Here is a 25265-nt window from a genome sequence, read left to right as displayed (position 1 = left end):
TTTTTTTTTTTTTTGAGATGGAGTCAAGCTCTGTCACCCAGGCTGGAGTGCGATGGTGCCATCCTGGCTCACTGAAACCTCTGCCCCCAGGTTCAAGTGATTCTTCTGCCACAGCCTCCTGAGTAGCTAGAACTACAGGTGTGTGCCACCATGCCTCACTAATTTTTGCACTTTAGTAAAGACGGAGTTTCACCGTACTGGCCAGGCTGGTCACAAACTCCTGGCCTCAAGTGGTTTTCCTACCTCAGCCTCCCAAAGTGTTGGGATTACAGGCATGAACCACCGCACCTGGCCAGAACTCCTTCTTTAAACATCCATGACTTTCGTAATTTTATTACCCAACTTAATAAAAGTGGAACATGTGTCTTTATTTTCTGAAAAGTTTTCTCTCAAAATGGAAAGAAAATCTCTTACGTCTAAATTGCTAGAATTGTTTTGGTCATCCTATTCATAGATATAATAATTTTGTAAAATGTCAGTTATATTTCCTTTTTTTAGTTTCTTATTCAGCTCAGCAGTTATTCAACTCTCATTGGTCTTCTCTTATGTACCCTGCACCAGCAGATTACTTCTACCTAGTCCTGATTTATGCTCCTTGAAATGCAGGTTCCTGAACTGATTGATCATCTGATAGTACAATGGCAAAGGGTGTGCCTAAGGGGTTAGAGAGATGATTCGACCCCACTCTGTGTCACTTCCCAGATGAACCACTGCAGGCAAGATATGCAACTTCCCTAATTCCAAAATATGAATGATAATATCACCCATCCCATAGTCTGGCTGAAAGATTAATGATAACTACTATGTGAAGTGTCTGGCAAACAGTAGACCCAGTAGACACCAGACATGAGTGTTCAATGGTCAATCCTAGTTCCCCTCGTTCTAATGTGTTTCTGGATTTCTCTCTAGCTCTCTCTTAAAGTCTCCCTTTGCAAGTATATCTTTATCATGCCACCTCAAATTCTTCTTATAAAAGATGAATAAGTAAATAAATCTACACATTTGACTGTATTAGCTCATGGTAATACCTTTCTGTTTCCAAGAGTGTATGACTCCTTGATTTCATACAAAACTAGGACAATATATCTGGTTTTGTTTATGATTACCTTGTGGAAGTGAATTCAAAATGAACCTGGATTCTGTTCCTGATATAGCTAGTGTTGGGTGTAATCACAGCTGTTTAAAATGTTATAATTGGCCAGGTGCAGTGGCTCACACCTGCAATCCCAGCACTTTGGGAGCCCAAGGTGGGCAGATCATGAGGTCAGGAGTTTGAGACTGGCCTGGCCAACATAGTAAAACCATGACTCTACTAAAAATACAAAAATTAGCCAGGCATAGTGGTACATGCCTATAATCCCAGCTACTCAGGAGGCTGAGGCAGGAGAACTGCTTGAATTTGGGAGGTGGAGGTTGCAGCGAGTTGAGATCGTGCCATCGCACTCCAGCCTGGCAACAGAGCGAGACCCTGTCTGAAAAAAAAAAAAGTTGTCATTAAGAATATTATTCGAAGAAATTGTGCACCAAGAATAACACTAGAGGAACTCAACTGTTATGTTTCTTGTGAAAATTAAATGAGACAACATGGAGAGAGCGTGGCCATGGTAACACTCTGTTTTTGCCCCTTCTTTCATGTAGATTTTGCACTGAGTGAAGGTAGCATGATCACCTCTCCCTGCCGAAAAGGATATTTTCCCTGTGGGAATCTTACCAAGTGCTTACCCCGAGCTTTTCACTGTGATGGCAAGGATGACTGTGGGAACGGGGCAGACGAGGAGAACTGTGGTGAGTGCTCCCCTTGGCTCCCCATGTGTGCCTCACTTTATGAACACCCCAAAACTATGGGTCAGTTGGATAATGATTGTGATGAACTAGTAAAGCTGATTTGGTGTTCTGTAGGGACTCCCTTTGAAACACAAACGACTCCTCAGTGTGTTTGTGATAACAACTTGAATTTTTGTATATAGAGGTTGCTTAAGTCAGAAATACGGTGTCATAAAATGTTATATTTTATAAAAAGTGAAATTATATTTGAAAATCTACCTGAATACTCACATTTTAATTTTAAGGGCCTTCCTATGACTACCTCCTTATGGCTGGTAATTTGGTTCAGCTTCAAGAATATTCACAAAGTAGCCAAGCACGGGTGGCTGACACCTGTAGTCTCAGCACTTTGGGGGGCCAAGGCAGGTGGATCACTTGAAGTCAGAAGTTTGAGATCAGCCTGGCCAACATGGTAAAACCTCGTCTCTACTAAAAATACAAAAAAAAAAAAAATTAGCTGGGTGTGGTGGTGGATGCCTGTAATCTCAGCTACTGGGGAGGCTGAGGCAGAAGAATCACCTGAACCTAGGAGGCAAGGTTACAGTGAGCTGAGATTGTACTACTGCACTCCAGCCCGGGCAACAAGAGCAAAACTTCATCTCAAAAAAAAAGAAAGAAAGAAAAGAAAAGAATATTCATAAAGTGTGAATGGGCCTAGCTAGAGAGTTAATTGATAAAACAGACCTATACTGAGTGCCTACTATGTGCCAGGAGCTCTCCAAATCACTGGGACACAGTGAGCTCAAGGGAGACAAGTGTCTTGACCTTGTGGAGTTCACATGGGTAATATGAACTAAGATGATAAACCTGTATGTAAAAATTAAATAATCTCAATATAATAAGTAAGGAAATGAAACAGGATAACGAAATAGAAAGAAACTTGGAGGGAGAGATACTTCAAGGACGTAACCAGAGAAAATCTTTTTAAGATGGTGATACTTGGATTAAGAACTAAATAAAAAAAAGGAAGAAGGAACCGATGAAATACTCTGGAGGGGCAGAATTCCAGGCAAAGGCAACATCAAGTGTAAAGGCCCAAGGCTGACTGAAACAGGATAATGTGTCTGATGGTGTGTGGCTCAAGCAGAGTGAACAGGGATATACATAGGAAATGAAGGGGTAACCAGAGGCCAGATCACAGAGCATCTTACTCGCCAATTTCAGCTCTGTTTATTGAAACAAAAAAGTATTCTTCTCTGGAGGAAACTGATGCCAAGAGAGGCTGACAATGTCTAGTTAATCTGAAAGAATCCTGTGTGTTTTCTGCCACAGAGAGCTACCTCTCTTCAGCACTGCCAACCATCCATCGAAGTGGGGCAGCAAAGCCCATGCATGCATCTCTAAAATCTGCTGTCCTTCCCCGGGGTACTCAGGCATGCCTCCCTCTGAGGGACACAGTCTCTGCCCACACTTCCCATGGATCACTTCTACTCATTCTTTAGGGCCCAGTTTAAGTGTCTCCATCTCCAGGAGGGCTTCCCTGGCCCCCCTGAAGCTGTATCACTGGTCTAGGATGACTGCAGTTTCTGTCTGTTATCACAGCACCCTGGGTGTATCTGTACGCTGCACGAAGTAGAATGCCTTATCTTTTCACTGTTGTTGTTGTTGTTAGTTTTAGTTTTTTTGTTTTTTTGTGGGGGGCGAAGTCTTGCTCTTGTCGCCCAGGCTGGAGGGCAATGGCTCCATCTCGGATCACTGCAACCTCTGTCTCCTGGATTCAAGTGATTCTCCTGCCTCAGACTCCTGAGTAGCTGGGATTGCAGGCACCTGCCACCATGCCTGGCTAATTTTTGTATTTTTAGTACAGACAGGGTTTCACCATGTTGGCCAGGCTGGTCTGGAACTCCTGACCTCAGGTAGTCTGCCTGCCTTGGCCTTCCAAAGTGCTGGGATTACAGATATGAGCCACCACGCCTCACACAAGGTCTCTTCTCGAAAAGTTTCTTTCTAGGAAGATAAATACAGTTTACCTGAGTGTCATCACTAGAGCCAAGAGCAGTAGAGTACACAGTAGGCATTCAATCAGTGCTCAGTTTTGGGGGCAGCTCTCTGGATGCCAATGGACAAGTTAGTCAAATTCTTGTCCTTTCCTCTTTGCTGCATAGGAATAAGAGACCATGAATGTTTACTCCATGGGGATTTCTGAACCCAAATTAAATAATGCAAGTGAGGGAGCCGTCATAGTAGAATCATTGAGAATATTAATAAGAAATAGAAATAAAGATTCCAAGGATCAAAGCAGACTATGGGCAATTATTTTAACTTACTTAGGTATTTGTGTGAAAGTCAGTATCTTACATTATAAGGCATATTTTATTATTTTATAGCATATACTGAAATAACTATACTTCACAATTAGGCCTCCTTTTTTAAAAATATGATTTATCACAAAAAGAAGAAAATTTGGCAAATAAATTATATTTACATATGACAAATTAACAATATATCAAATTGAGGAAATGTGATTTTTCTCAGTCAGACGCAAACCTTTATTTATTTATTTATTTATTTATTAAGACAGAGGGAGACTCTGTCACCCAGGCTGGAGTGCAGTGCCATGATCATGGCTCACTGCAGCTGTGACCTCCTGGGCTCAAGCTATCCTCCCACCTCAGTCTCCCGAGTAGCTAGGACTACAGGTGTACACCACCACACCCAGTTAATTTTTTATTTTTTGTAGAGAGAGGGTCTTCCTATGTTTCCCAAGCTGGTTTGAGCTTCTACATGTAAGCAATCCTCCCACCTCAACTTCCCAAAGTGCTAAAGTTAGAGACAAGCGCCACTGTGCCCAGAAAAAAAAAGCCTTTATTTTTTTAAAAAAACATTGCTTTTGCTTTATTTTAAAAAAAGTCAGATTACATAAATGTTATTAGAACTCAATATATCTATCAAGTGTCTGCACATACAGCAGTATGGACATGACAAAAACTAAATTCAGGTATTTTCTTCAGAGATCCTCAAATTTAAGGTCAAACATGGAAAATATCAGTATTAGAAATAGTTGATATTTTCCAAGACATTTATATTCATGTAAAATAATCATATATTTGCAGTGCAAATTTTATGATACATACATTTGGAATATTTTTCATGTAAAAAAGGGAAACGTTGTAGATATCTGCCTAATTTTTTCTCCCTTACTATGCATTTAAAATATCAATCATTCTATTACTTAAACATATTTTAGTTTAAAATTATCAAATTGTTATATTTTTGTAAGATGGTATTTGATTTCTAGAATAACTGACACACATCAATCACCTTTTCACAGGTGACACTAGTGGATGGGCAACTATATTTGGCACAGTCCATGGAAATGCTAACAAGGTGGCCTTAACGCAGGAGTGCTGTAAGTGGTTTTGATTCAAACACAGAATCAGCTTTGCGAAAAACGCGATTTGTGGTGCACAAATTTATGTGGGTAATGTGACAAATCCCCTTCGGAATTTCCATTTCAGTTCAATGTATTTCCCTGGCTAACAGGTCTGCGGTCTGCCTGTGGGATTAGAAAGAAAAAAGAAAACAACCATCCCCATTTATGCTATTTTCATGCGTTACTCTCTGATTACAAGAATATATGAGTATTGAATAATTGTGACAAATAGTAAAGTTCTTATTCCTTTTAATTATTTTATTCAAGAAAGATATTAGGCACTGAGAGGGCAACAATGATGATGGGGTTCTAACCCACGAACACCTCACATGCAGCAAGAAAGACCGCTCCTTACGAAAGTCGTGATGATACAATATTCTTGCTAAAGGGGAGGAATAAAGTTTGCACCAGGGAATAGGGAAGCCCACTGGGAGAAATGGTGGCTGTGCTGGGAAAGGGGAAAGAGTTCCAGAGAGGATGACATTTGAGATGGACTTTGAAGTCCTTGGATGGAGGAAAGGATAAGAGGTGACAGGATGAGCGGGGGAGCAAAATCAGCAAAACACTGGGTCAGAAGACACGCAGCAGGCTGCAGGATGCCTTTTCACAACCATTCTGAGAGCATGCGGAGGGGGAACAGGAGCTCAGCCTCGAAGGCTGGGGCTAGCCCATGAAAGGTTTTGGTGCACACCTTGAAGGGTGACCTCTATCCCACAGATAGAATTTTAGGGGTGCGTGTGTGTATATAGAGACATAGATATATAACTAAGGAGATGAATGTACAATTACATACATTAGTAAGTATATGTAAATGTATGTCTATAATGTACATATATCAAATACTACACTAACAGTATTTTATGTACTTTATAATACCAGTTTATAATTACCACTTATATATTTTATTATATACAAGAATATTCTGTATGAAAATTAGAAACTAAAAAGGATAAAATTAAAAATAAATACACCCAAAAGTTCTACTATTTTCTTCCTAATCCACAGTGGGCTGTCTTGCACACATCCCATTTTAAAGGTCACTACTGTATACAATGGCTAGTCACCACAGTTGTGGGCCTTACATTTGTTTGGTTTGGTCTTATATTTATTTTATTTTGTAACGAGGAGGAAGAGCACATGATCAGAAACATATGTGAGGAAGATTCTTTCATTAGAATTGCAGAGAATGGATTAGAGCAGTGAGTCTCAGCCACGGCAATGGTGCCTGCAAAGAATGTTTGATAGTATCTGGAAACATTTTTGTGTGTGTGAGAGACAGGATCTCACTCTGTAGCCCAGGATGGAGTGCAGTGGCACAGTCACAGCTCACTGCAGCCTCAAATCTCCCAGGCTCAAGTGATCCTCAGCCTCGTGGGTAGTTGGGACTACAGACGTGCACCACCATGCCTGGCTAATTTTTGTATTCTTTGTAGAGATGAGTCTCACTATATTGCCCAGGTTTCAAACTCCTGCGCTCAAGCAATCCACCCGTCTCAGCCTCCCAAAGTGCTAGGATTACAGGCATGAGCCACCCATGCCCAGCCTGGAGACACTTTTCGTCATCCTAATGGAGGAGGATGGGTTGCTGCTGGCATCTAGTGGGTAAAAGCCAGGGATACTGCTGAACATCCCACAATGCACAGGACAGCCTCTCATGACCAAGAACAATTGACCCAAAATGTCAATCATGCTCAGATGGAGGAGAAAGAATGATGATAAAAGAGATATTGGTTATTATGTTTATTGCAATGCCCACAAAATGCCATTGAGAAGACTGAGGTAGAGAGAGATGCAAAAGGCATTTTGGAAAAAGAATCCAGAGATGCTAGGGGCATGATTGGCTTGCAGATGATGGAGGGTGAACAATTAATGCTCACATTTCTGGTTTTGGTGACACACTCAGCTTGACCATATGAAATTATTATATTGGTAAAAAAGTTTCCAACCACAGGTTTTTAATTTAATCATATAACCACTATTTTAATGGTGGTTGTCAATAAACATTGACATTAAGTATCTGAAAGTTATCTTTAGGAAGTTGAGCTAATTAACATATATGTATAGATGACATAAAATATTTGCCAACATGAATACCCTAAAAGCATCCTTTAAGGCTTTACTAATGAAATTCAGTAAAATTTATTTTTAAAATAACATTTGCATAAAAGTGATCTAAAAGGAGCAGGGCAACTGAAAAGAACTTATTATTACATTAAAATCAATAATAACAAAATAAATTCAAAAATAACTCTCACATTCTTAGCTCTATCAGTACAAAATCCACAGGCTAAGAAGAGAAATCAGACTCCAGAAATACTTGCTCTCTCTCGCTCAAACTCCTCTCTCTCCTTTGTCCTCTTCTCTCTTTCTTTCTCTTTCACACACACACACACACACACAGTGACTGATCTGTGAACTAGTGTGGCCTGGCTTCTCTTGGGATTTCTCCCTTCTTTACATACCATTATGTTAGTAACTATGTAAGTCCCTTCAGAGTTCAGAGTACATCCTAAATCCCTCTTTCTTCTGAATGCTTCAGATATATCGATCTTTGGTTATCTCAGCTTTGCAGCTTCTCTACAACTTTTATCTTCAGCTTTCAACTTCATAGTAATGAAACACAGAGAATCAAAATGAAAGACTATCTCGCTGGAGGGACTTTAGTAAGGTGCCAGAGTGGTTACGATAGAACCTTCATCTTACTCTTCCTACGGCTCTAAGGGAAGCTTGAAGAAAGAAAAAAATTGAATCTGATTTTAAACAACAAGCATTTATTGAGCAACTATTTTATGCTATTCAAATGAATTGAATTGACTCAGTCATATCCATTAAGAATTACTCAATCGGGCCGGGTGCGGTGGCTCAAGCCTGTAATCCCAGCACTTTGGGAGGCCGAGGCGGGTGGATCACGAGGTCAAGAGATCGAGACCATCCTGGTCAACATGGTGAAACCCCGTCTCTACTAAAAATACAAAAAATTTGCTGGGCATGGTGGTGCGTGCCTGTAATCCCAGCTACTCAGGAGGCTGAGGCAGGAGAATTACCTGAACCCAGGAGGCGGAGGTTGCGGTGAGCCGAGATCGTGCCATTGCACTCCAGCCTGGGTAACAAGAGTGAAACTCTGTCTCCAAAAAAAAAGAATTACTCAATCATACTATTTTTCACTGAGGTGAACTTAATGCTGCTTCACTAGATGAGTTTATGACAGTTAACATTTTGTGGTTTTTTTCTAATCACTTGGTAAATACCTCTGAAATGACTACTAGAAGCTAGAACTGAGATTAATATATTAGTCTACATTTGAGTAGGAGAGAATTTTTATTTACTTTTATTAGCGCTGAATGAATTCATTTAACAGATGTAAATTTTATACATTCAATGAAAAGAGAGCACCATCAGTTATTAAAGACAAAGTCATAATTAAAGAAATGTATTCACTATTGAAATCTTACTCTTTTTGTCCCATCAGTTCTAAAACACTATCCGCAATGCTGTGACTGCAAAGAAACCGAATTGGAATGTATAAATGGTGGCTTAAAGTCTGTGCCAATGATTTCTAATAATGTGACATTACTGTAAGTAAAACTTAATTATTGTCGATATTTGTCCCTAGAGTCACATGAAAACCAAGGAAAAAACCTAATAATGTTGCTCAAATATCAGCAAAATAATAGAAACTCTGTTAAAACTACCAGTCATTAGAGAATTCTGCACATTTCCTATTCAACAGGAAAAAGCGGTTTACACACTGTATGTTAGATTAGCCTGTGATCAGTTAGCTCACAGGTGTCTGTGGATCTGGAGTTCTCATTTTCAGTTGCTTTTTGATGTATGTATGATTACTACTGTGCTTGTGCTGAAATCTTTTTTTTTTTTTTTAAGGAAGCACACTCACTTATTCTATGTCATTTTTAATGTTGGTAATCTACCCAAGACTGCAAAGATATAAAAGATCCATGAAGCTAGCAGTTGTGTTATATCATGCAAAACTTTCTGTACTTTGCATAAAGTTCTTGAAAGCCTCAAGAATCTTCAGCCATGTCATCATTTGGGCATGCATGAGTGGGTTGGGATTTTTGGTTGGTTTTTGGTTTTGTTTGGTTTGCTAATGCACCCAGAGAGTAAAAACAAAGAAGCTAAATCACCACAGACTTTCCAGTCTATTATTCTAACTAGCTACATCTGTCAGATATTCACAAACTATTTTACTATATAAAGTTTTTACCCTCCCGTGAAAAATTTTTAGTCATTGTCACGTTTAAATATGGTTTAATATAATGGACATGATCAAATATTCTTTTCCCAAGCATGTGGCTTCTAGGGAAGAGTTTGGTTGGCCATAAAAATCCATAATGAAGTTTGCTTTACATGTTATTTTAGGTCTCTTAAGAAAAACAAAATCCACAGTCTTCCAGATAAAGTTTTCATCAAATACACAAAACTTAAAAAGATGTAAGTAGCCATTAATAGCATATTTATTTTTTAAAAAATTCCTTGTGGTGTTGTAAGATTTTTTTTATCTAAAAATGAAATAGAAAGTTTGTTATCTTTATTATCACATGTATGTTTCTAAATGTAATTAAGATTAGAAAATAAAACATTTAAAAGTATATATCATCTTTCCATTTCATAATTTAAAGAAGCTGAACTCATTTTGTTTAAACTTTTTTGGAGAATTAACTTGGAGTCGAGGTAAAACATCTCAATAGAAAGATAAACGGTTCCATGATTTTCCTCAAGATGATTTGGAAAATGACATTGCAGACTCAGAGGCACTTTTTAACTTGAAAAAAAGAGTGATAGCATAGACAAGAACCATCAGATCATTTCAAATACATCATGATAGGGTACAGACATCCCCCAGGGTGTTAGGAATGATAACACAGGAGCAGTACAGTCAGTGATATTAACGTATTTGAGGAAAGAAAATGCCCATAAATAGGGCATGATCAGCAGAGGTTTTCTATGACAAAGAAGGGCCAATATTCTTCCAGCATCATTCAAGAAAGGAAACCAGGATCAAGGAAATATAATCCCTAGAGATGATCTCTGTTGGAGGGTCAGGATGCATCATCAATCTCTACCACAATTTTCATGAACAATCTCTTGATACTATCCATATCCCTTTGCTTTGATTCCCTACTCACCAAGCAACCTTGGATGACGAATTTAATTGTCCAACTTCTTCATTTTAAAGTATTTGAAAAGCTACATGGAACAGAGAATAAGAGCATTCCTATGACTGGGATGGGATATCTTCTATTCACATTAATAAATGGAGAATATTCAGGTTCATGTATCAGTCTTTTGCAAGTCAGCTTGGTGTCTGTCAGTCCCTCTGGACCAGTCACTCTGGGGCACTGGAGGGGCTACACCTGCTGAGATGATCATTAGACTAGATAACAAAATTAGCAAGAGAATGCTGTCCATTCTGCAAGGCCCCTTGGCGGTACCATCACCTTATTGTTTTATCCTTCAATATCCAGCATAGAGGAGAAGAGTTTCTAGAAGTGTGAAATTTATGAAAATCCAGGAATAAAAATGATCTGAATCTTTGCTGATACTGGACACACACATTTGGTTTGAAATACCATCAAGGATTTTGTGTTCCTGAATTTAGGTACAAATTTCCTCAGACGAGAAAGGAAGTAGCTAATGGAAGTCCACGAGGTAGAACCTTGTGTGGACATCAATACTCAATCGTACTTGGGTTTGACTGTGGCCTCTGTAAACCCTGGCTGTTCTCAGACCTCCTGCTTCATCCTAAAGCATGTGGGTACGTTGTCCTGTTGTCACTGTCACTCCAGAGTAGCTATGCATTGGCTCTGCATGTCCAGATTCCTCTAGAGAGGAAATTCTAACCACGTTGTTCCTAGTGTTCCAAGAAATCCCTAAAATCACAACATGTTCTTTAGATGAATCAATATTGTCTTTGCACTGCCTGAATAATACATGTGGGAGGAAAAATAAAATAGCACTAGCAGAAAGGAGGGGAACAGATGTTTGTTTCAGAATTCTTGTTTCATAGCAATTGAAATTCTATTTTCTAGAGTCATATATGTTTTAAGAATTTCTAATTAAATCTTCTCATTATACACGAAGTAACTAAAGTCGGCAATGGTTAAATGACTCACCTAAGATCTACAACTAGTCAGTGTAAGACCCAGAATGAGAGCTAATGTCTTCTGATGTCCAAGGTAGTACTTACTTTACCATAACAAGAAACCTTAAGAGGGATAGAAATCGTTCTAGCATTCAACTGAATTTCTACCAGAACAGACTGTCCTACGCCATGTAGAATTCCCTTGTATATGTTTTGCCCCTAATTTGGGGGCAAAGCCAACTTCTGGTGAGGGAGAGGGGTCACTAGAGGGTCAGGCAGGAGGGTTAAAATTAGACTTCTCAGGCCATGTCATTCCTTGGTCTATTAACCCGTAACTGTGTTCTATACCAATATCTCCCTCTGTGGTCCTGGTCACTGCTAGCCCACTGAAGGGAAGACTATAGAAGCAATTTAATAATTCAGGTCCCCAATTTTCCAAGTGAAAAAAGACAGGAATTAACCTTTATTGTCAAGATCAGCTAGCAATTTCTCCAAGGCAATGTTTAATTCTACTTTGTTCGAGAAAACAGGAACTACATCATAACCTGAATATTACCTGGCAGGGCTTCTCCCCATGAGAACTGCTATTTGATGATTTGCAGGCAATTTAATTTTCACAGAGACTCACAGAAAAGAGGTTATGAGACTGTCATCAATAAACATTCACTAAATGTCTGTTATATGTAAGATAAAGCACAGGGTGACAAAACACAATTGCTTACAGTCATCTGCCACTTTTTGAAGTTTACAGATATTTGGAATTTTCATTTCAGCTTTGATCCCCAAAGTCTATGAGGTGGGGGCAGACACCAGTACAGCAGTCACAGGAATGAGGAAAGCCACTCAGGAAGAGGGATTGTTTGCCCAGAGTCAGCCAGCTGACAAGTAGTAGAGTTTGGCCTGAAACCCAAACCTTCTGACCATGCTCCTTTGGAATCCCACCCATGTAGTCCAGGCTCAGAATGTGTTATTGTCAATGAAATCACCCAGTGAGTAAACTTTGATTTGAAATAACTCGAGTTCTTTATACTCAAATATCCTAGAGCAGCTCATAAGCTCAGTGATGCTTCCTTAAATCTCCTACCTCCCCCACCCTTAGCACACTCCTCAGCTCCTCCTGCTCTTTCCTCCAAACCCCCAGAAAAAGAGCTCCCGGGACCAGTCCTACCTCTTGTCCCTCCTGTCCATCTTCTCCTACCCTTTTCTTTTCCAATCCTCATACAATGACCCTAATAACCAATGTGGCAAATACCACACCATCCCCAGGAAAGGATGTCAGGGGGAGGAAAAAACCAGATGGGCCTCAGCCAGAACTCTTGGTATCTGATAGCAGGAGAGCAGCAGCTAGCAAGACCCAAGTATCCATTCACTCCTGTGATGAATACTTATTGATACCTACAAGGTGCTAGGCATCAATGAGACAGCATGACTAACACAGATAAAAAGCCACAGATGAAATAAAGCCTGTGGAGCTTAATTCCCAATCAAGAAAGTCAATAAACAAAGTTTAAAATAAATAATTTGTTAGATGGTGGTTAGGGCTATGGAGGAAAAAAAAAACAGGATTAGAAGGTGCTGGGGAGACGGAATTTCAAACAATTCACTAATAATTTTGTCCACATTACCACTGCTCAAGGTACCTCTAAAGCTCCCCATCATTCCTAAATTTACCCCCAAGAGACTGCTCAGAACACATCTCATCAGTCTTCTACGTAAGTCTACAGATATTTAAGGCTAGCTGTCATTACCCTCCACCATACCACAAATCCCTTCCCTATGTATCCTCAGTTCCTTAAATTCTTCCCTAAAGGACATAGTTTCAAATCTGTCCATCATTCTGGTCCCAATACTATATATGTTTGCCTACATCCACCTTGATGGATGATATCTAGAATAAATGTAATATTATCACTGTAACATGACTGAGGCAAACAGGGAGGAACTAGCATCCCTTTCCTTCTGTACTCTATGTGCCCTATGATTATATTGCTCTTTTGATGACTTCTTGATACCCTTAAATCCTAGTGATCTATAATTTGTGTTGCTGCTGATAAGTGTGCTACATCTTGTACTCATGCATTTAGCATTTGAGAGGTAGTTGTGGGTCCTTAAGTACATCCCTGGTCAATTTCATCCTCTCAGATTCAGCTTTTCTTACCAGAGTGTGAAGGTCTTTTTGTATTTTCCATCATAGTCACTACTCCTCCCATAATTTTGTCATCTGCAAATAAGATCAACTATCTTCACCCAGGTCAAGGAGTAAAATATTGAAGAGAACAGCACCAAATTTTCTTTCTATATTCCTTCATCATCATCCTTCAGATAAGAATATGTATCATTCTTTCTTTTGTCCATAAAAAATTATAAAACTTCTTGATCAATGCCCAATAGACATGTAAAAATGTTTATCACATAGTTTTGCACAGTCTTTCAAAGAATAAAATGAAGTTGGTCTGCCATGTGGTTTCTTGTGAACTGTCCTGGTCACTTTCTCCTTGAGGCATAGAAAAACCAGCATCATTTACACCTGTTCTATGATCTTCCCAGGACCAGCATTGAGCTCATCCAACTACAGCTTGTAGGACCAACTTCTTCCCTTTTTGAGAAGTTAAGATTACATTTGCCATCTTGAACTTTCCAGCTGCTCATTCTTTCTCAGGATTCTTCAGCAATTGATTATGATTTGACGTTCTCATTTTTTGGCATTTCTCAATTTCTGGGAAAAAGTTTCCAAACCAGAGGGCTTTAATTAATTTTGATTAATACCTTCTACTCTCTTGGACTTTCACTGACCTGCCATCTAGCCTTTCCATTTGCTTCAATCCTGAGACCATCTTCTTTGATTCAGAAGACAGGAACAAAGTAGGAGTTGAGAAATAAGCAGTTGTTCCCTGTATATTATCTCACATCATAAGACAGGTTCCAGGAAGCAAACTGAGACTTTCCTTAACACTTTCTTGCTTCTACAATAAAACCAGATACACATTTTTATTGCTCACAGCATTCTTTACTGTTTGAGTTTCACACGTGACTTGGGTCAACTCCAATTCTATTTTCATGAAGCCCTCGCTTTCCTTCTTGAAGGAACTACTCTCTGACAACCACACCCTCTTCATGGGCTGGACGGCCCTCCTGGTTCTCTCCTAGTCCATTGAGGCTTGTGTCGTAGCATACATGGTAAGAACCTAATGAGGTTCATACGTATTTGCTGAATGAACAATGGATAGGACTACCATGTAGAACTAAAGAGAAGGTGGGGAGCATCTTCACCAGGGAGAAGAAAGAAACAAGCAGAAATGCTCATAGGATGTTGAGAAGAGAGTGAACAGGCAGTTTGTCTACAGCAGGCGTCCCCAAACTACGGCCTGTGGGCCACATGCAGCCCCCTGAGGCCATTTATCTGGCCCCCCACCGCACTTCAGGAAGGGGCACCTCTTTCATTGGTGGTCAGTGAGAGGTGCACAGTATGTGGCAGCCCTCCAATGGTCTGAGGGACAGTGAACTGGCCCCCTGTGTAAAAAGTTTGGGGACGCCTAGTCTAGAGGGAAAGCATTCCCACAGGAGATGATGGAGCATATGCTAGAGAGGTCATTGAATCATGATTGCCAGCTAAGGCATCTGAATTTTATTCTGTTTGAGCAGAGAACATACATGCACAAATATGTGTTTTAGACTGTATTGAGCTAATAAGGTTAATCTGCATATTTAAGTTGTATTCAGATATAGCCTATGACAGGGGTCCCCAGTCCCCAGACCATGGACCGGTACCAGTCTGTGGCATGTTAGGAACTGGGCTGCACACCAGGAGGTGACTGGTGGATGAGCAAGCAAAGCTGAGCTGTGCCTCCCTCCTCCTGTCAGATCAGCAGTGGCATTAGATTCTCACAGAAGCGTGAACCCTATTGTGAACTGTACATGCAAGGAATCTAAGTTGTGCTATGCCCTCTTTAAGAGAATCTAATGATAAATGTAACACACTTGAATCATCCTGAAACCATCCCTGCTCCCTGTCCATAGAAAAATTGGCCAGGCACAGTGGCTCACGCCTGCAATTCCAGCAGTTTGAGAGGCCGACGCAGGTGGATCACTTGAGGTCAGGAATTTGATACCAGCCTGGCCAACATGGTGAAACCTCATCTCTACTAAAAATACAAAAAAGAATTAGCCAGGCATGGTGGCATGTGCCTGTAGTCCCAGCTACTCAGAAAGCTGAGGCAGGAGAATTATTTGAACCCAAAATGTCGAGGTTGCAGTGGGCCGAGATCTCACCACTGCACTCCAGCCTGGGCAACAGAGCATAACTCTGTCTCAAAAAAAAAAAAAAAAAAAAAAAAAAAGAAAGAAAGAAAAAGAAAAATTGACTTCTGTGAAACCAGTCCCTGGTGCCAAAAGATAGGCTGGGGACTACTGTCCTATGAGATAACCAAATTTAATGTCAAGGGAGTCTCCAGTCTGAAATGCTCTAAATATTCACAGCGGAGTTCAGGTCATTTAGGCATCCAGAAAAACAAATTCCTAAATCAAAATTAAATCTTAATTGCCAGATGAATAAGTGTTGCTTAACTGATCTGAATGCTTTTACTATTGATCAGTTTATTCATTTTAATAATCTTTTAGAATGTCAGGCCATTCTAAGTTGGGGGTGGAAACAGTTTCCAATGACCTTCCAGAGAAATAAAATACAATTTATGAAATTGACTATGATACTTTATCACTGCTACCATGGAAACAAACAGCAGTTCTCCTCCTTATTGTAACATAAACCTTTTATAAATGAGGAATTCCTTCTTAATCTGGGTTCTTGTTAAATACAATCACCGGCAACAAAATGTAACTCAAGGTGTCTGCCTGGCTCTTGGATACAAAATGGCACATTCAAAAATAGCCTATAAACATGCATGTCATTAAAGCGTTTATTTGCTTTAGTTTCAGGTACATAAATTCCTGGTGTTTCTGCTTGAAAAGTCCTGACAGCTGAAACAGCAGGAATTCATGAACCCGTAAGTTATTCTTAGAAAAGTCATTCGGTGTAAAGTATATTAAATGGGCTCGTATCTCAGCTCCAAATAAAAAGAGGACACCACTTGCCAAGTTGTCACGTTTCCAAATATTCCCTCATATTATTTAAGCTACTGTTCTGCAAAGAAGACAGCAGTTCAAGTTCAGCAGCCTAAGTCTGAGACATGGGACCTGGGAGGGACTATAGTTCTCTACGGGGTGGCAGTCAGCCAACTAAATAGAAGACTAGAAGCTCTTCATTATTATTATTATTATCATTATTATTTTTGAGACAGATTCTTGCTCTGTTGCCCAGGCTGGAGTCCAGTGGCACCATCTCGGCTCACTGCAATCTCCACCTCCCGGGTTCAAGCGATTCTCCTGCCTCAGCCTCATGAGTAGCTGGGATTACAGGCACGCACTGCCGCACCTGGCTAATTTTTGTATCGTTAGTAGAGACAGGGTTTCACCATGTTGGTCAGGCTGATCTCGAACTCCTGACCTCATAATCCACCCACCTTGGCCACACAAAGTGCTGGGATTACAGGCGTGAGCCACCGGGTCCAGCTGAAGCTCTTCATTATTTAAGAGTTTGAGTTTTAATTGATGTCAGTGAAGGAAGATTGGTTGTACATAGCAGATGAGTTGTGTGGCTCATTGGTTTTACTCTTTCTTTCCCTTGATTTATAAGACAAAAGCGTAAGGTCAAATTCACAATTTGCAACTGCACCCATCTCTTCAAGATGTGGCAACATGCAGGGAAAATGTACGTTCCATTTTTGAATTTATCATCTTGAATAAAATGTAAATAGCAGTAGTTAAGTAGTGAATTGTATATTTAAGAGGAAATTCAATATACCTACAATAGAGTATTTTGCTCTTTTACTATTTTCATTTGCTACTGTAAAATAATCCCTCATATTAACTTTCATTGCATTGGTCAAAGTGCTCTGAAAATGCTAAAACAGATATTGATTTGTGTGAGGTCATTCTATTCATAGCAGAACCTTAAACCAAAACCAGAATTTATGCTGCTTTGTGAAGCATCTCCCTGCAGATATGGCACAGGGAACAGGGTTGAGATGACACAAAGTCACACTGGGTTTCAAGTTTGCTTTGCAGGATTAAACTGATGCTTTGTGTATCACCACAGATGTAGTGCTCTGGAGTACCAGCCCTTTGCACATGGTGGAACATAGGGAAAATGATGATATGTGTAAAGTACTTTGGGTAAAAGACCGGTTTGCTGATAACTGGAAGCCTCTCCTGGCTTTCCCCCCACCCCTCCCCTTTCTAATAACCTTTATTTACATTCATTTTCTTGTTTTAACTGAAGTTAAATATATATAATTTACCCTCTTTATCATTTTTAAGTGTACAGTTTAGTGGTAATAAATATTCATTTGTCCCCCTTCATCTCCCCACTTCCTGGCCTCTGGTAACCACTCCAATCTTGGCTTTCCCTGGCTATCTTGAGGTTTGAGAGAGTCACTATCCTGGCACTCTTGTGACCCAGAGGCAAAGGCTGGGGAGCTCTGCAAGGCAATAATCACGGTATAACAAAATTCACAGTACAGCCAGATGTCAAATGAGCATGTGATCTACCAATAGTTTTGCAGTAGAATATCATAACAATGAATCAGCATTGCATAATAGTTTAGGAATCAGTTCAAACCAAAATAAGAGAAATGGAATTCATTAAAAAGACTATGTAGTGATTTGTTACTATTAGTGTAGGTATTGCCTGCCTCTGAGAGCCTTCAGAGAATAGGAATTCGAGCTAACTTCCCATTGTACAATGATGACAGCAAACTGAAATTATTTACTTCGATACTCCTGACAGCACAATTACGGAATCAATACTGTATTGTTAAGTTGCTTCAGAGGTTAAGTCAGTCCTGATCCTGTGAGTTGAAGTTGACATACTTACCCTGGTTCAACTACTGATGTCCTTTGGTATGCTGAGTACCTAAATTGCCTTGTCCTCCTCACTTTGCATCACAAAATAGAAAAGAATTAAAACTTGCTCTCTCCTTTATTCATGGGAATAGAATAAAAATAAATGAGGAATTAAAGGTGTATCTCTGTGCAGAAAGGGGAAGAAAGTTCAGCAGTGAAAGCCTGACTAGTCTCACATGGCCAGCAACTCCTGCCAGTCAGAACAGCCTGCAGAAACAAGACTAGATCCTTCCCCAGACACATAACACTGGAGTTCAGTGGTATGAATCAGAGATGCCTCAATCTCATTGCACGAGGACAGCATTGGATAGTTCGTAGCCATTTCTCACTGACAATATCTCCCTAACATGAGAATAAGATATTGAACTTTATAAGTCAATTTCACAATTGTCTTCAGGTAAAGAAAGTGAACAATATATTCAACAACCTAATATAAGCTATAAGCCATAATCACCTGACTCTCCTGTCTTATTCCTACCAGATTTCTTCAGCACAATTGCATTAGACACATATCCAGGAAAGCATTTTTTGGATTATATAATCTGCAAATATTGTGAGTAACTTCTTTCTCATTATACTGTAGGCATAATTTTTAAGTAAAGACCAAAAGGATAGAATGGTACTTTTTCAAGGCTCAATGTGATCATAAGGAAATGGGAGGAATAGGTTATCAAAAAGTACTTAGTTATTACACTGAAGGAATTATTAAAAGATTCCTAGTTTTACCAGAAGACATATAAAGGTTCTCCTTAACCTTGTCTTCTCTAGCTTGGGTCATTTCCACAATATTTTAGCATTTTATTTCTATTCTAACTCTTGCTAACTTGCTATGTATTTTCTCAAAATGCTAGTCTACTAAAGATGCGACCAAAAAGGACACAAGCAAAAATTGTCCCACATACTTAGTTATTATACCCTTACAATGTAACCTGATGTAATATACCAAAGCTTTTTTTTTTTTTTTTTTTTTTTTTTTTTTGAGATGGTGTTTTGCTCTTATCACCCAGGCTGGAGGGCAAAGGCATGATCTCAGCTCACCGCCGCAACCTCAGCCTCCCAGGTTCAAGTGATTCTCCTGCCTCAGCGTCCAAAGTAGCTGAGATTACAGATGCATGCCACCATGCCTGGCTAATTTTGTATTTTTAGTAGAGACAGGGTTTCTCCATGTTGGCCAGGCTGGTCTCAAACTCCCGACTTCAGGTGATCCACCCACCTCAGCCTCCCAGAGTGCTGGGATTACAGGCGTGAGCCACCACACCCAGCCAATATCCAAAACATTTTAGGACCACTTTCTCTGCCCTGGCCCTGGTGTTGTACACACTGGGCTTGTGTTATCTGTACTTTCTGGACATCCCTTGAATTTTCCCTCTCTGCTCATTCTGGAGAGTGCTTGCAGACGCAGATGTCCATATTCATAATCATCAACAGTGGCTAATATTCTGATTATATATGACTAAAACGGGGTATTGAGTTTGCCTAATTAACTCACCCATGCTATTTGTAGATATCTCAACCACAACTGCATCACAATGCTCAGACCTGGAATATTCAAAGACTTACATCAGCTAACCTGGCTGTAAGTATTCTAATTCTTTCTCCCATAAAGGATCATAATCTTGATGATATACAATAGTACTCATAGAGTTTCTACTATTTGACAGATATTGTTTTATCCTTACTTTTCTGATTATCATATGATCTGTAGAACTTTACCTAGGCAATTCAATGTCATGTCAAGTAGTGGTTATGTGAAAAGCTGGCCAAACTTTTTCAGGAGGCCTTTGAGCCCTGCAGTAGGCTTGCTAAGCCATCCATCCATCCAATGCTCACCAACAGCAGGAATCCTTAACCTCAGCACTACTGACATTTTTGCTCACGTAATGCCTGTTTTGGGAAAGGGTAGGATGGGAAGTCCGACTATGTCCTGTGCATTTTTGGATGCTAAGCATCCTTTGTGGCCTCTACCCACTGATGCCAGTAGTATATCCCTTCTCCCAAGATATACCACTTCTACCAAGAGTTGTGACAACTAAAACTGTTTCCAGACATTGCTGAATGCCCCTTGGGAGGAAAAATTGATCTCTGCAGAAAACCACTGTGCTAAAAAGTAAGCAAGTTAAGAACGTGTTCTGCTTTCCAGAGCATTCAGAGAAAAGTCTGAAAATATGATAGCTCATGCTATTTCACCACTTTCCAGACTGAGCCACCAGCTTCGTTCCAAGAAATCTCAAGTCAGATGTCTGTGCTTTCACCAGGAAAATACACAAGGGGGAGGTTGGAAGGTTTTCTGTGTTGTTTGCCCATTTTCTGCAGGCTGTCCTGATCTAGTGGAAAAAGCCAGGGCTTCAGCTTCATCCAGGCCCTTCTGTGTGCCTGGCCCCTAGCTCCATGCTTAGTCTTCCAGGCTACTTTTGCTTGCTTGCTTTCCTTCCTTCCCTTTTTTTTTTTTTTTTTTTTTTTTTTTTTTTGATAGGGTGTCACTCTGTCACACAGGCTGGAGTGCAGTGATACAATCTTGACTCACTGCATCCTCAATCTCTGGACCTCAAGCGATTCTCCCACCTCAGCCTCCTGAGTAGCTGGGACTACAGGTGTGAGCCACTACACCCAGCTAATTTTTGTATTTTTAGTAGAGACGGGGTGGGTCTTACCATGTTGCCCAGGATGGTCTCCAACTCCTGAGCTTAAGTGATCTGCCTGCCTCAGATTCTCAGTGTTGGGATTACAGGCATGAGCCACCGCACCTGGCTCAGGCAACTTTCTTAATCTTCCTAGACCTCTTTATTTTTATCTGTAAACCATGATTCCTTTCCAAGAGGGAAGTTTTGAGGATTACATCACATAACAGTTACTCAGTTCCACATGCAAATCTCCAGGCATATAGGTGCTCGATGTGGCTTCCTTCTCCCAATCCTACCCTCATCGGCCGCTGCCAAGAAGAGGAAATATAGCCGGGCTTTCCAGGCAACAAGATGAATAGAAGCCAATTTCCCCTTACTCCAATTTATTCTACAAAATATAGTTTTAAAAAGTGGCTTGGATATGCAAACAGTTTCACTCTTTCACCTGCAAAGCTCCCTATGAAGAGTGTGACATCCATCCACTGATTTATACACACCTTATTAACATATCAGTTTAACACCATAAGACCGAAGAACCCTCTGTGATTTCCTAAAAATTATATTTTCATTCATCCTTCAGCTCAACCAGTCAGTAGGTTAGAGCATTTATGGAGCCCAAATGAATTCAATACATGGCACTTGTGCCACACCCAGGTACCCAGAGATGACTGATGCAACCTGGATCTTTAAGTCTAGTGGGAGGCAGAGGCAGCCAGGAGAAAGCAAAACAGTCAGGATCCGACTTGATAAGTGGGATGGAAGCTGTAGGAATGTGGAGGAAAGAGTTGCTCCAACCACAGAGGGAAGGAAAAGCTCTCAGGGAAGAGAGAGGTGAGCCAAGTATGGAAGCACATGAAGGAGTAGGCCAGGTGTTGAGGGGAGGAAGGTTTTATTTCACAAATGTCTCTAATATTGGAAACATTTCTTGATACATTTTGTCAGAATTCTAGATGACAATCCAATAAGCAGAATTTCACAGCGCTTGTTTACCGGATTAAATTCCTTGTTTTTCCTGTAAGTACTCATCAACCTTTCAATATATCTATTGATAAATTGCGATGACATCTTGCGCTAGCTAACAAAAAGATCTTTTTAAAAAAATCAAGCCCACAGAAATTTTGATTAGTCAAAACTTCTGTTTCCAGTCATAGTTATTGTTAATATAATACTTCCTGGTGATGGCTCAAAGGGAAGGGCTGACCAGATTATACTGAATATTTTAAGCCTACTAGTTGATTGTTCTATCCCCATTAATTTCCTTTAGCACTGAGGCATGTTTTTATTTGCAGTGGTTGACCAAAGATAGTATTAATTTTCATATCCTAACTAGGTTTATATTTTCTTAGAATCTCCCAGGAGTTCATCTCCAATTTCATTTTTAACAGAGGAAAATGTGCCTTTGCCCAGCAAGAGTCATTGAAACTTTCAAAATCTTTGTCCTGCCAAGAGAGCTGTTCTCACAATAATATTTTTACTGTTTATTAATATACTGGAATGATTTATCAGCAGGGGATTATTATGTTCCTTTATAATTGATCATACAACATCATTTTTCCGTTTGTCAAAAGGAACCACAACATCATAAATTAATCATGTAGCCCAATATGCTCATGAATTGTTTTCTTTCCCTAAAATCCCCCTACTGTCACAAAATTTAATGCAGTTTCCAATGTGGCCCTTTAATATTATAAATGATTAATGATGCCCTTAAGAAGAAACTTTGGATGTATGGCATTGGAAATGATTACATCATGAAGTTTACAAGGAAAATTATCATGAACTCCAAAATTATTACCCAATATGTACTTTTGTTTCATCTCATAAAATTAAACTGTATAACATCTATTTCCAGGATATATATCATACTTATGCATTCATGGTTTCCTTGACAATATCTGCTCCCTAATTTTTGCCATAGACATATTTTAAAGACCATTTTAAAATAGCTGTATATGTTCTTCATCACAAGATATTAATTTTAGCATGCAAGTTTTGAAATTTTAGAATAAAGATTGTCCTAAAAGTGTCATATCATTTTATTTCTAATTAACATTTTCTTTGTGTAAAGGTCTATGGTTAATAACTACTTAGAAGCTCTTCCCAAGCAGATGTGTGCCCAAATGCCTCAACTCAACTGGGTGTGAGTATATGTGTAGGATGTAATTTGTCATTTGCCCTGATTAAGGAAACTAGCCATAAAGTTAATTCAAGGTTACCTAGAAAGTCCATCTATAATTTCTTTCCAAAACCAAAATTTGATCATATTACCTTCCCAGTTTCAAAATTCTTTGAGGGCTCCCAAAGGGTGAGGGTAAAGTTTGACCTTGCCTCTGAGCACCCAAGACCCTCATTTTCCATTCCTTAGTGCATCTAGATGCTGTCCCTGCCCCTCCTATGCATGTATCAAACTATAGCTCCTACAGTCAATTCCCTAAGCATATATTGTTCCTTGGACTTGAAAATTCTTGCTCCCTTATTCTTTTGACTAACTTTTCCTTCAAAAGACATTTTTGTCAACGTAAACGTCACCTCCAGGAAGCCATTCCTGACACACCAACCAGTTTCAGCAGCTGCCTATGTACTCCCACCCATTGCATCACATACAAAACTCTACCACACTGCCCCTTTTCTATACCTCATACCTATCTCAGAGCACTATCGTCATATAATCATTGGGTAACTTGCTTATGTCTTTTTTTTTTTTTTTTTTTTTTTTTTTTTTTGAGACCAAGTCTTACTCTGTTGCCCAGGCCGGAGTGCAGTGGTGCAATCTTGGCTCACTGCAAGCTCTGTCTCCCAGGTTCAAGTAATTCTCCTGCTTTAGCCTCCCAAGTAGCTGGGTTTACAGACATGTGCCACCAGGCCTAGCTAATTTTTGTATTTTTAGCAGAGACGAGGTTTCACCATGTTGTCCAGGCTGGTCTTGAACACCCGACCTCAAGTGATCCACCCACCTCAGTGCTTACGTCATCTGTACTGTTCCATAAGTTCTGGGAAGGCAGAAGGCTATCATATGATTTCCTACCCCTGCATTAGGACAATGACCAGCACATTGTAGGTGCTCAAAAAGCCTTTGCTAGGATGGCTTTACTAAACCATTTCCACACCTTGTTAGCTTTTAACCAATACCCGTTTAAAATACTTATTTAATTTACATAGTAGCTTCACCACCACTACCCACCACTCCCTGCCACATTACCTTCACAGTATTCTGCAACAACCAGGATTGTCACATCCATTGCTTTCCTGTTGCATGAAAATGATGGTACCACTGCTGGAACTCTTTCCAGTCTAATCATGCAACTCAAGCCCATAAGATGATAAAGTGTTAGTTGAGCTGAACTAACGTCAAAATCTCCTGTTATGACATTATTAGGTGGTGTTGTGTTTATTTTCTGACTTTTATTTTTATGTATGTATTTAAATATATGTTGCTAAAAGGCTTCTAAAACAACAGAAGTCTCGTGTAAGTGTGCCACTATTAAAAACGGAAATAACGATCTGAACACCATGAGAATAAGAATAGGTAAAAAGAAAATACTTAGAAACTAAATGAGTGCATCCGCACAGTGGGAAACACACAGGAAAGAGTAAAAGTAGCAGAAAAATATTAGGGGCTCAGCCTGCTCTCCCTCCCCAAAAGGGGCATCGGTCAGCAAGAGGTGAGGAACCAGCCTCAGAGCTGAGGGGTTCTAGACACTCATGTTCACAACGGGCTCCCACAAACACTTGAGAAAAAAATAGACACCCAAGAAAAAGGCATAGGTAGCAAGACAGCCTGATTGCAATTGAAAGCCTTTCAACACAGAGGGCAGGCAGCTGAGAGGCCAGACAGGAAGAAAGGCCAGACAGGAGAAAATTTGCCCTGGGGAAGCTTCTCCTTCTCCGTGACTTGCTATCGAGTTGGACAATTGCTCCTACAACCCCAAAGTGTCCTACTTCTGAGAACACGAAAAACATTTTTTCCATTCTACTTCACAGTATTTGGATTTTTAAGAGAGTATGGTGTTTGTTATTTTTAATCACAGTATATTGTGTGAAAAACATACATCTCAAGTTCCTACACAAATCTCCAAGATGATTTTAAAATAGGATTTTCTTTAAAAGACAAAGGGATTGGTGATTTTAATGTAACTATGAGAAAAGTTCAGAAGCAGAGAGATAGCTATTGCCATATTTGGGGAGGGCTGTCAGAAGCTGACTATGAAGAGAAATCAGGAGACTTGGCAGAAAACTTGTCTGTTTCTTAGTCCCCCGCATTGTTCAAAGTGGGAATGTCAGAGTGTTCCAGAGGATGCTGCCCAAGTGTGTGGGATGCCACTGACCTGCAGAATCACCTGGCATAATGAAATCTCCCCACCAGTGCTTCTGAGACATCAATGGGCAT

At 39.9% G+C, this 25265-nt stretch overlaps 1 protein-coding gene across 1 annotated transcript in view; it reads left to right on the top strand.

Annotated features, from left to right (window-relative positions):
• Positions 1 to 25265, top strand: part of RXFP2 (relaxin family peptide receptor 2) — a gene marked incomplete at its 5' end in the record, with an annotated part of 65905 nt that overhangs the window by 18306 nt on the left and 22334 nt on the right. Inside the window, 8 exons of the mRNA XM_003919703.3 lie at positions 1639 to 1785; positions 5096 to 5173; positions 8667 to 8772; positions 9578 to 9649; positions 18739 to 18810; positions 19762 to 19833; positions 21821 to 21892; positions 22947 to 23018. Coding sequence (XP_003919752.2) covers positions 1639 to 1785; positions 5096 to 5173; positions 8667 to 8772; positions 9578 to 9649; positions 18739 to 18810; positions 19762 to 19833; positions 21821 to 21892; positions 22947 to 23018 — 691 coding nt within the window. The remainder of the gene's footprint in view (positions 1 to 1638; positions 1786 to 5095; positions 5174 to 8666; positions 8773 to 9577; positions 9650 to 18738; positions 18811 to 19761; positions 19834 to 21820; positions 21893 to 22946; positions 23019 to 25265) is intronic.

This window comes from Saimiri boliviensis, chromosome 16 (assembly GCF_048565385.1).
Source record: "Saimiri boliviensis isolate mSaiBol1 chromosome 16, mSaiBol1.pri, whole genome shotgun sequence".
In the NCBI taxonomy this organism is placed as follows: Eukaryota; Metazoa; Chordata; class Mammalia; order Primates; family Cebidae; genus Saimiri; species Saimiri boliviensis.
Note: the sequence above shows the minus strand (reverse complement) of the source record. Positions and strands in the feature narration are given on the sequence as shown.